The sequence below is a fragment of the Osmia lignaria genome, chromosome 14 (genome assembly GCF_051020975.1).
Source record: "Osmia lignaria lignaria isolate PbOS001 chromosome 14, iyOsmLign1, whole genome shotgun sequence".
NCBI lineage: Eukaryota > Metazoa > Arthropoda > Insecta > Hymenoptera > Megachilidae > Osmia > Osmia lignaria.
Window position 1 is genome coordinate 11,031,027 of NC_135045.1, and position 12,423 is coordinate 11,043,449.

A 12,423-nucleotide genomic window follows, 5' to 3' on the forward strand; every position below is an offset into this window, starting at 1 on the left:
TTAAGCTTCAAATTGATATATAGCAAGTGCTATTTCGTGATACTTTTATGTCATGAAATCATCGATATGCAATAATCTAATTATATCAGATAACATCTGCTAGTAACCTTGTTTTGAAAAATCATCTGGATTAAATGGTGCCATATTTTTGTTAGCTCTGGAAAATATAGAGTTTGAATTTTCGCAGTGTCAAAAACAGTATTTGAACATATTGATATGTTGGACTGGTCGAAAATGTTATTTGCAAACATTTTCCGCAACGTGGTAGCTAATACACGAACCTTTGTTTTCATGTTTTTAGAAAATTTTTAATGAAAAGTTATAACATTCATACGAGCATATAGAAATAATATTCGTAAATAAGGGAAAATATTTGATGAGAAAGGATTTCGTGATGAAAATATATGCGTGAGACGAATGTGAAAAATAATATTCATGTTTTGTAAGAGATATCTGTGTAACGAGATTTACGGTTTTATGAAAACAATGTTTTTTATTTAATATTATAATATGGAACAAAGAAGAAATAATTTAACAAAATTAACTTGAAAATAATTATACTACAAGGCTAAAGTTAATTTTTATCCCATTTTTATTTTACATCCTCGTACTTTTCTGTAACCGTATTTATTTCAATATGCAAAGGACAGTAATTAATATTATAAACAATGTTCCCTTATTAACGAGAATTAGTAGCAATACTTTCTATAATCTTATCACTAATTTATCTTTTTTGACAATTCATTTATTTTTAACTCATAAATTCTATATTTAAATTAGCATCTAAATAATTGCAATATAATGAATAGTCAATCAATAAAAAATGCAGCATAATTCAAGCAGCAAAACATAATACCAAATAAATAAAAATTGAATCGAAAAATGTTCGCTTTCTGAAAGCATCGAAAAAATATAGTTCCCGGTTTGGAAATCTTTTGCCCCTCTCAAGAAAGTAGAAAGAGCCTCGAGGACGCGGATAGAATTTATTTCCGCGCATGTCGACGATACGAGTTTCCTGAATTGAAGAATTGATGGACAGCAAGCCGTGGAACGAGAAATTGAAGGTTTATTTATCGCCCGGAGTTTTGATCGAATCGGCTCCTCCGCAGGCATGAATGACTGATAGGAAATCCGAAAACTTCGAAACAATCTCGAGAGAAGACGCGTGGCCAAACGAACAGGAAGATAAATGAAATTTCGTTGAAATTCTGAAAAAAAGAACTGCCGAGATAAACAGTTCCGAGACTTAAAGATTCGCTATCGTGTGCTGCTCGGTGACTCGCGATTATCTTGAAAATATCACGAGACAATTGTTGACGCAGAAAATAATTTAAAAACATTATTTATTCGCTTCATGAATTCGATATTATAACTTAACAAAATGTATTCGTTTCATAACTTATATATTTGTTGTATCATTAATTTAAACTGAACCAAGGCATAACAATTTAATTACAAAGAAAATAAGTAACGTTTCATATTTCTCTTATTATTTAATGATATCAAATTTAATTTGTCCAAATCAAATTACAGTTAATTAAATTGAGAAAAATTGGCCTAATAAGGCAAAGTACCATAAAATGAACGTTAGATGTTGATTTAACCTTTGAGTTCTTTTCAGAAACACTATAAATAATATAATAAAAAACGATAAATTTTCCTCGATTTTTTTCATAACTGATTACCGTTATCTCGATTAATTTCCACAAACGAAAGCAAAACTGGCCACGTTTATTTCGCGTTACAAAACGTTAACATAAGCCGAGGCAGAAAATTACGTTCAGAATAATACCCGTACAATCTTCGCGATCGTCTGTCTGATTTATCTCGTTTAAGCGTCAATTAGCGTTCACGTGAACTCGTACATAACTTACCCGTACTAGTAACTGTTATTAATAACCAAAGTTTATTTGTTCCTTCATCAAAAGTATCCATAAACGCTACATCCTAAACGGTCTCCAAAAAGTAGAAGAAACCGCAAAGTCCACTTCGATAAAATTCACCGTACAATCACTAATAATCAACAATAGAAATATAAGAACGATCCAAAGTCCGAGGCTGTCTATGAATTCGACGATACTGAATAATAATTATTTAGGAACGATCGGTAACAGGTTTTTGAAGAACGATTCACTATACGTGGGTGGGTTCCACTCTGTCAATTATATTTAGCGCTTCGCCATGTGATTCACCGTGATCGAACAGAACGGTTTCGCGAGCAGTGAAACGAGCTGAACGAACCGCACATCGGAAACAGGAGGCGCGTGTACATCGAGTTCTCGGTAGACTCTGCAATGATGCCTCGTTTGTCAGTGACTCACTAAATGCACGATATATGCACATACGTATGTCCGTGTAAGCCGTTGCCACTTGTGTAGAACGATACCGATACAAAGTGGACGAGATTCGAGCAAGTGTCTTGCCCGCATGCTGAACCGCGCCATTCATTAACGAGATTCCCCCTTTACAATTATTTTGACCGCGTCGTATTATCGGTACACGATGTTTGCCAGCCTCGTTGTTCAGACTTTTCGATCGATAAGCGATCACCCTCGATCGGTGGATCATTTTCTTTGTATCTATTGAGTCATTCTGTAAGTTCGGTGTCTTCGCTTGGGAATAGATGTAAAATTATATTTTCAATCTCTTTCTTAATTAAAAGTATTGGAATTTAATAGAAAATTTTAGCAAAAGTAATTCTACTATGCACTCGCTATCAAAATGGCAATATAAGAGAAGTAGGAATTCTCAAAATCTTAATCTGGACTATATTAATATTAAAAGTAATATAAAAACAAAATAACTCTGTTTATAAAATAGAGCATAGTATCTCTGTTAGTACATAACAGAGATGTATGAGTATAAAATAAATATCAATTCAAATTTTCCCGCGCAAATGTTCACACACACGTGATAGGGCGAGACTTCTATGTATAGCGGGTCCCCTTCGCAACATTGTCATTCTCCGCGAGGACGCCCATGCGGAAAAGTTAGAATCCGGAGAATACCATCTTTCCTGGAAACACTTAATTTAAAATTTAAATTAATTTTGTTACAATAAAATTTTAGAATTTATATGAATGGAAGAAACAATAGTTCGTGATTCTATTTTTAATTATTACCAATCTAAATAAAATTCCAAGCAATATCTTTCGAATATCTTATCCTTTATACAAATCGTTCTATTAGATATTATATCAATGATAAAAAAAAATCTATCGTCATTCAATTATCGCCTGTTTTTATCAGCGTTAATCATGATAATCGGCTCAAGTGAATTATAATTTTGGAAAGAGAGAAAACAAACAAGAGCGAAGATCAATTTGGTCGAGACTATTTAATAAATCCTCAAATTGAGATCTGATGCAGTATGCATGTCACGAACGTGTATGTAACAGAACGAGACATCGTATGACGGCGACATGTTCGATATCTGAGCACGTCATATCACGTATATACGGCAGTAGATACGTCATACAAGTGTCATCCACAGCGACCCAGCCATCAGATGACGCGATGCTGACGATATTACTGTAACTCGTGTATCTAGGAAATTTTTCATGAATTAATTCACCGTTCCTCATACGCTAATTCGTGCACGAGTTGCATAAACGAGCGCGCAATTGGGCTAACTTCTCAAATGCTCTACTTTCAAGGATGAAGTATATACTGGGTGTCCGCGATAACTTCTGACAGTATTGTTTATTTATTTCAGTATGTACTGAAGATGTAGGAAAATTATTTATGTGAAAAATTGTTCTTTTTACAATATTATGTTAAGAGCAGAGTTGAGCATTATTTAAAATAATCTTTTTACAGAAATTTCGGCTAAACAGAAGATATTGAAGAATAAGAAATAAATTACTTATTTGAATAAATTTTGATCTCCAATCAAATACAACAATTAAAAATACAATCAGTTATTTGAAAATAACAGAAAAAATCAAATTTTATTTGAAATAAAAATGTCTTTAAATTGAAAATTATTTGCTATTTTTGAATAATTTAATTTAATTTGAGATTTTTATTGAAAGATCTATCAATAAATTTTCATTCAAAGACACAATTGTTTCTGATTTTAAAATAATTTTATTCATTGAAGATACGTATCAGAAAATTGAAATAATACCTAACTCTGATTAAGAGATATGAAAGTCAAATTTAGTTTTCCTTTTTCGTCAGTGGGACTATTAGGCCGATGAGCGTTAAATTGAGGATTTTGAAATATAGAAAATCTGACGTAATTTTATGATATAAAAATATCTCACCTTAATAAAAAAAAAAAAAAAATATCTCGAGATTTAACAAGTTACAAATTTACATATACTCTCTGTATAAAGCGTGCAAATGGCATCATCGATGCTAATAAACAAGTAAACGTCATGAACTATTGCCTCATATCTCCTATTATTGGTGACCTAGTATCAGTGATGCTGCGCTTGAACAGTGCTACCTTAAAGATTTATTCCCAACGATACAGAATCTCAAATAATGGTACAACAATTATTGAAACTGTTAATTACACTAAGGGATCTGTCTCACCCCTGGCAAGTATGTAAGTAGATTCCAGGTGAAGAATGAAAACTGTAATGGGTATCTATCGAAAGTATACAGAACGTACACGTGTGTGAAACAAACATATGCATGCCTATCGTCCCCAAGCTGTGCCGGTGCCTCGAGGAGGTCCTGTCATAAAGCAGCTGTCACATCTCTTTCCGTCTGTACGCCTGAGGAAAGGCTGTCCGTGGGGTGCAGACAGCGCAACCATAATTGGTAATGTCTTTTAACCACACCAGTGAAATGAAATTCGTATAATTATAACAAGTGCCATCTCGCCTTTCGAAATTGGAAACCCTTCGTAAATTAATTAATTTTGTATAATTTGTTAAAATTTTCTTTATTATTTAATATAGAGAGTAACATTAAAATAGATGATTAAATTTTAGTGGACATATTTTAGCTTTTCTGAAAATAGAAAAAAGGATAATATGTATTAAATAATATTAAATGTGATGTAATATATTTTCGAACTTCAAAAATAATTCAACCAATATCGGTTTAAGATTTCTCAGGCCTAAAGCTATCAAATCTTGGAGGGACCCTTGGTTGAAATTTATTCTTTATAAAATTAAATAAAATTTAATCGTTAAGAAAAATGACGACAGTAAAAAGAATTTCATTGAATATTTTTTTATATAAGAGAAGGAAAAGAAAGGTTTAGAAAAGGAGGCCCCCTGGAAAGTGGAGCTGTGGTCCCTATCAACCTCCCCTTGATCCAGCACTGAATTCAACATGATTCTACAGTTATAACACGAGGTGTAGATAGTACAAAATAAACAGAAATATGGGACACATTGTTACGACCATCTGCTACTAAATAACCTAGGGAACAGGGTGATTACTAGCCAAAGTTTACAGGATTTGTCAGTCGATAACCGCGTCTGTTAATGATGTCGTGGTCATAAACCAAAAGAATTCCAATTGATTTCCACGTAAACGAACCGTTCGCATCATGAACAACAAGGAAAATACGCGAACGACAAATATCTGTTTGATTTCGTGCGATTTATCATCGGTTAACTGCACGTGGCGACACTAATGCGGCATCCAATTACAAACGTTTGCCAAACAATATAATTGATTGCCTATCCTTTGATAACAAATCCGTTTTGAATTTCCCGATGAAAATCATAATTTTCGATCGCTCGAACCTCCTGGTAAACGAGAAACTGGACGATCATCGTCATTAGGCTGAGGTCGCTGCCTCCCCAGAGTGCAAATTTCACTGAAACGTTTAATGATAATTAGCTTTCAAAATAATAGATCATTTAATATTTCTAATTTTATTATTTCTTAATAGAAAAAATTGAAACGTACGATTTACTTATTTTTCACACTTGTATCGCCAAAATATTACAAATAATATCACATCATAGTCTTCGATATTAAATATTTTTAACAGAGACGAATGAAACGTTAGACAATTGAATTTTTCAATTCTCTGGAGATCGGTTGAAAAGAAACTTCATAAGCAATCATACATTCAATGCGATGTTTCACTTCTGATTGCAGCGCGATGCGGGTGCTCCTCTCGAAACTTCCGAGACCATGGATAGTGGACGAGAAAAAGGACGATGGTTACACGGCCCTTCATCTAGCTGCCCTAAACAATCACGTGGAAGTTGCTGAGCAGCTGGCACGTGCTGGAAAAGCTGACCTGGATTTGCAAAACGTCAATTTGCAGACCGCGCTGCACCTTGCAGTCGAGCGACAACACACACAAATCGTTCGCGTACGTTTATTTCGACGGGAAAGGAGTTCACCTCTGACTGAACCTTCCACAAACGATCCACTGAACATTTTCGATGTTCCAGTTTATTTTGAAAACCCCTTTCAAATATCAAACCTCTTTTTATAAAGAATCGTGGTGTCCTCTATAAGAATCTACAGTATTTTTTTTATTTTATTTAGCATCTCAATTTCATTTGCTATAATGTTTCAAAATATAAAAAATAAAAATTTGAATTATTTCATTTTAATAATTTAGAATTGGAAATGATTCATAGAATTATTCACACGGTTGGAATAAAATTAGCATGCGATTACTTATTCCCAGGAAGACGTTATTACAACTAATTAATTTTCTAATGATGTAATCGTAAATCCTGTTACAGCTGCTGGTACGGGAAGGCGCCAACTTGAATGTAGCGGACAAGGACGGCGACACGCCTCTTCACGAAGCCTTGAGATATCACACTCTATCGCAGCTGCGACAGCTGCAGGATGTTCAGGACGTAGGACGCCTCCTGATGGGCCTGGGCGCGCAAGGACAGGACAAGAAGAGCAGTTCATTCATTGCCTGCTTCCTGGCTGCCCACGGGGCTGACCTGGAATTGAAGAACAAGAAGGGACAGACTCCCCTCGACCTCTGCCCGGATCCAAATCTCTGCAAAACATTAACTACTTGTCACAAGGACAGAGAATCGTTAGTAATCGTCATTTGCATAGAATACAATTTTCGGCCATCAAAATCCTCGAAATTATAAATTGATAATTATTCCTATTCTATATCTTAAAAGACAACAATGATTTTGATTTGTATAAACATAAAGGAAACGAAGTAATTTACGTCCATTCAAACGGGAATGCAACTGTTTGGCGCATAGCTTTCTATAATTACGCTGGTTCAGCATGCATAGTCAAAGGAAATAAGATTATATCTTACTGAAGCGTGCGAGTTACCGGAGATATTTACATGTCTGTAGCCAGATTAATCTCGAGATTTTCGATGCACGAATTTAGCTTCACGACGTGTAACTTCTCGTATCTGTAGTTGATAATATACTGCGATAGACTGTAATCAAATATTTCCGGTATGCGTAGTTCGTAAATTTCATTTTCCAAATTTTCCATGAGGGAATTGAAACAGTCTCCTTCGATTATTTTTCTTTTTAACATTCTGTATTCCTTCTCTCATACCTCAATAGTGTTTCTATTATTATTTATACCAAAGGATTAGCTTTACTTCTACAGATAAATAAATAAATTCTCACTGTGCTTTCAGACACGATATTGAAACAGCAGCTCCATCAGGTACAATCGACGAATGTTTAGTCTGTTCGGATGGAAAACGTGAAATGCTTTTCACCCCCTGTGGACACGTAGCTTGCTGTAATGCTTGCGCACCAAGGGTGAAGAAATGCCTGATCTGCAGGGACAATGTCCTAACAAGAACAAAGGTAGAATAATACTACTTATTCATATATCAGATATCTTTTATTAAAAATATGATTATTTAATTCTTCAAGTTAAGTTACTAATTTGATACTTAACATTATTCAAAATTATTCTTTTTCTTTTTTAGTTATTTGAGTATATTGAAATTGTGGTTTGTAATTGATTAAAATTATTTATTTTCAGATCGAAGAATGCGTTGTTTGCTCCGACCGTAAAGCTAGTATGTTGTTCCGTCCATGTGGGCACATGTGTGCCTGCGAAAGCTGCGCAACCCTTATGAAGAAATGTGTCCAATGTAGGTCTCAAATTCAGCACATGCTACCATTATCAATGTGTTGTGGCGGAGGAGGCAATGTCACTTATGTGAAGGGTATCAATGCTTCAGGTACTAAGTCCATTAACCGTGAAACGAGAATGGCTGGGTCAATAGTGACCCAAAGCTACGAAGAGAAACAGACTGCTTAAATATACCAGATCTTTTAATAACGGGCTTAGGAGTTTCATAGTTTATCCCATTTTTATAGAATACCCTGTGTTTATCTATTAACCCTTGAACAGCGGAGTCGGGGTCAATCGTGACCCAAACTTACAAAACGTATCAAGGATATTGACCTATGGTTAAATGTATAATTTTTAAATAAAACAATTCTATGTATTCGAACCGTAAAATTTAGAAAATGAAAATAATATGAGACACGTAATTGAATTAAAATTGCGGCTCTCTCCATGGTCCGTCGTCCGAGGGTTAACTTGTACTAATTTTTCAATTTTTATGATATGGAATTCAAATCATTATTATTTATGGAAGTGATCTCTTGTATAAAAAGGTTCGATATCAGACGTGAAGAATGATGCAGAAGAAGAAACGATCCCACAGAATACCGGAAGCGGAGAAGCTATTCTGATGAACAACGGTAGCCGAGATACATCTCATAGCGATATACAGAAACTTCAGCAGCAACTTCAAGACATCAAGGAACAGGTATGTGTTAAAATTTGTTATCTAAGTAGATATTCTTCTTTCAATTTTAAAAATTTATTAACAAGAACTATAAGCTTAATGAAGTTTCAACGTTTAAGATTAATTTAACGTTAATACTGACAACCTCCAATTATGATTTTAAATTGTAATTTATCCTCAAATTGTGGTTTTCAATTATAAGTTATTTTCAAATTATGTTAAGTAACTTCTAATTAGTTTGCGCGGATTTAATATTTTATTTATTGATATTAACGAAATTAATAGAGCAGCTGATAAATCCGTTTAAATAAATAAATTTAAACGGTTGATTTTTATTGGTAGACCATGTGTCCAGTTTGTCTGGATCGTTTGAAGAACATGATATTCCTGTGCGGCCACGGAACCTGTCAAATGTGCGGAGACCGGATGTCAGAGTGTCCGATATGTCGAAAAGCGGTAGACAAGCGAATTTTGCTCTATTAAATCTAGATAACCGAGGCCGTTAAGAGCCAGAGTTTTATGTTAGGAAAAAGTATAATAGCAAAGGAATAATTAAATATTGCTTCGATTCGGTGACTGAAATGTTCACGATGATCATCCAAAGTACCAAATTCTATAACCCAATTAGTGTTTTTTTTTTTTTAAACAAGCTGCCATCTCGATGATCCTGCGATTTATAATATGAATTTTGAAAAACAAAGAATAAAAATCATGTAATATTTATTTATTCCTTTCCCGAAGAAAGTAGGTTGCTAAACAAAAATTTCGTTCTTCAACGAATATCACAACTTAAGTTCACAATTTGCAGCGTAACTGTAAGTTGATTATACAAAATAGATTATTATTTTGCAAGGTAGAGAATTAATGAAACTGATTTTCAATGTAGTAAAGTCCTAAACGAGTCGATTACGTACTTTAGTAATAATCTATTCTTTTTCTTTCTTCCGTTTTGTTCGATTTAATTTAACAACAAATGCATCATTGTCTTCTAGTAATAATTATTACTGATCGCCAGATATACTGATTAACATTTCCAGGCAATCATAATATTTTCATTTCTCTATTTTTCTTTTACATTTGTACGCACAACAATCTTTTAGGTCCATTTATACATATTCGTATTGTATTAGGTTGGCATAGTGATGGATCTAAGTACTATGGTAAAGGTAAAAAAAAAAATGCAATTTAATTTGAAATATCAATCGAAACATTCTATTATTATCTACAATAAAGTATTAAAGTACTGGGATCGAAAATTAATGAATTCAAAAGATATCTTAGGGAGAGACCACTAGGCTCTCCCTGTCTCTCCCTAAGATAACTTTTGAATTCATTAATTTTCGACCTAAGTGCCATAATACTTTTTTATACAGAATAACAAGATGTAAAAAAAATAAAAGAAAACGGAATTGACCTTGAAATCTTTGGAATACCTCCGCTTCCGGAACTGAAATATGGATGTTCCATTCGACGCCACTTAATTTTATCTAATGAAATTAGATATTTTTTTTTTATATATATATTTTTCTACCATTTTCTGTGTAAAAGTAGTTTGATCCAGTTGCATAGAACACTGTATGAGGGTAATAATTAGGTACACAGCACGATTATGTATAAATGGATCTTTGAATCTGTATCAAATATAATTTCTCATCATATCCTACCAACGAACCTTTTTGTAAAACTTGCTTTCGTCAATCAGAGATGATAAACTGCAGGATAAGAAAATTGTTATTTCTCCAGATAATGAATTCTCATTAAATTAAAACAACTCGTTCGAAACTATTGATACCATTCTATTTTATACTTCCTTTTCTACAATTCCAATTTTGATATGTTTATTATTTTTGTGATTTGTATTGTACTATAGCTTGTATTTTACAATGTATTCTGGTGAAACCTATAATTCCTTTTGTACAATAGTAGTTGAAGAAATATCAAGTTTTGAGATTTATGATTTTTCTTATCCCGCAAGTATTTTATTCGCACTTTTTGTAAATACTACTACATATTGGCATCACTATCACTATTCTTCAACTGTGTAAGCATAACTTTTCAACTTTCCCTATTTGAAATTCCATTAATTGTTACCTTTTTTAAAGTCTAAATACATATATTCATAATGACAATGAATAGTGCCAATTAGTTTTACAGATCACAGATCATTTTCAATCTTTCTTTGACAGAAGTAATTCGCAATTCATTCAATTTTAGGAAAGCAAAGTTATTAAAAGGTAATAAACATTTAATGAAAATCTAGTTTGCTAGTTTATGGAAGACTTAAGATCTGTTTTTCATGCATTTTATTGAACTAAAGTTAGTAGAATTATACAAATATATATATGTATTAATTATTCGCGGAAAAGTATAAAGAAGACTAATTGTACAGAATAAGTTATGAAACGCTTAGATTAAAAGATTTAATGAATTCTGCTTTCCGATCTATGATGTTTCTTTTTTTTTAAATCTCCGGAAGATGAAAATTATACAATATTGTTTGAATTGGTATAATAATAGTATATTGTTTATTTCAAGTATTGTATATTGATATACATAAGTATGAAAAAATGGAACTCGTTAAACCATTTAATTTTCCTCCTCATTTGTCATTATATGCAAGCAAAAACCGGATATGGCTTGTTTCGCTTGTATGGCACATCCAATATGGGTCTATATGGTGAGGATATTAATTTAGTAACCGTGTAAAATTAGCATTTAGTAATTTGTATATGCTATTTAATCCTTTTCCTGAAAAAGGATATTCATTTCTTTGAGCATTTTGTTGAACATCCTGTTCTGCCTATTACACCTTCCAATGATCGATACTAATCAATTATATCTACTAATCAATCTTTCTTTAATTTTAAATTTCATTTATGTTCGACCGTAGGTATATTATTTATGCACCGTACTACAGTTCGATAAAGATTCATCGATTCATCCCTAAATGTATAACATTTTTTTATATATTTTTATATAAAGCATAACAGATTCTTTAAATTTTTATTCTAATATAACAATGGCATTAAAATTAATAGTTCACATAGTTTTTCTCTATTTTAATTTGCAGTAATTTATAATAGAAAATAATTATATTTATGTACGTAAAAGATAGCAAAAAATTATAAACATAGATACCTATGATCTTGCATAAGAATTAATTGTTGTTTCTAATTTCTTTAGAATAACACCTAGCGCTTTAACCATTGCTCTTCCATTTACAACCCTTTTGATAGAAGTTTTTGCAAGCCAATTATCGTATTTAGAATAGGACTTCTATTAGCTACATTCAAATTAAGTAGATGAATAAATAAAGTGTATAAATCATCAAGATCTGATGTAAGGCTTGCATCTTAGATTTTTGCAAATGTAAGTTACATGTAATTGATTTCTTTAATGAGGTATAATGTAATAATATAGAAAACTAGGTATATTAATCAAATTAGAAAAAAATATACATATAAAGATTGAGTTAGAAGCTCCAGATAAATATTAAAGCACAAATAATTGAAATTTTATAACAACGGTTGCTCCAATATTTAATTATACCTATAATATAATAAATAGATCATAGCTGAGGAATTTTTTATATTATTAATTATTCACTAATTTGCAGCCTTTAAAATGATATATCTAATACAAAATATTAATTAAAGCAATGTATAGGTTTTAAACCATTCCTGTTTCATAGTATTTCTGTAAAATATTAAAAAATATTAATAAAT

General features: G+C 32.3%; 1 protein-coding gene across 3 annotated transcripts in view; it reads left to right on the forward strand.

The window, feature by feature from the left end:
• Positions 1 to 9,348, forward strand: part of mib1 (E3 ubiquitin-protein ligase mind bomb 1) — a 506,141-nt gene extending 496,793 nt beyond the window's left edge. For 2 of the 3 annotated variants that reach the window (XM_034327116.2, XM_034327117.2), the window contains 6 exons: positions 6,073 to 6,292; positions 6,675 to 6,985; positions 7,565 to 7,739; positions 7,921 to 8,122; positions 8,565 to 8,719; positions 9,041 to 9,348. In XM_034327116.2, the coding sequence (XP_034183007.1) occupies positions 6,073 to 6,292; positions 6,675 to 6,985; positions 7,565 to 7,739; positions 7,921 to 8,122; positions 8,565 to 8,719; positions 9,041 to 9,181 (1,204 nt within the window). In that variant the 3' untranslated portion in view covers positions 9,182 to 9,348. The remainder of the gene's footprint in view (positions 1 to 6,072; positions 6,293 to 6,674; positions 6,986 to 7,564; positions 7,740 to 7,920; positions 8,123 to 8,564; positions 8,720 to 9,040) is intronic. The other variant, XM_034327118.2, reaches the window with a different exon arrangement.
• Positions 9,349 to 12,423: the final 3,075 nt, after the last annotated feature.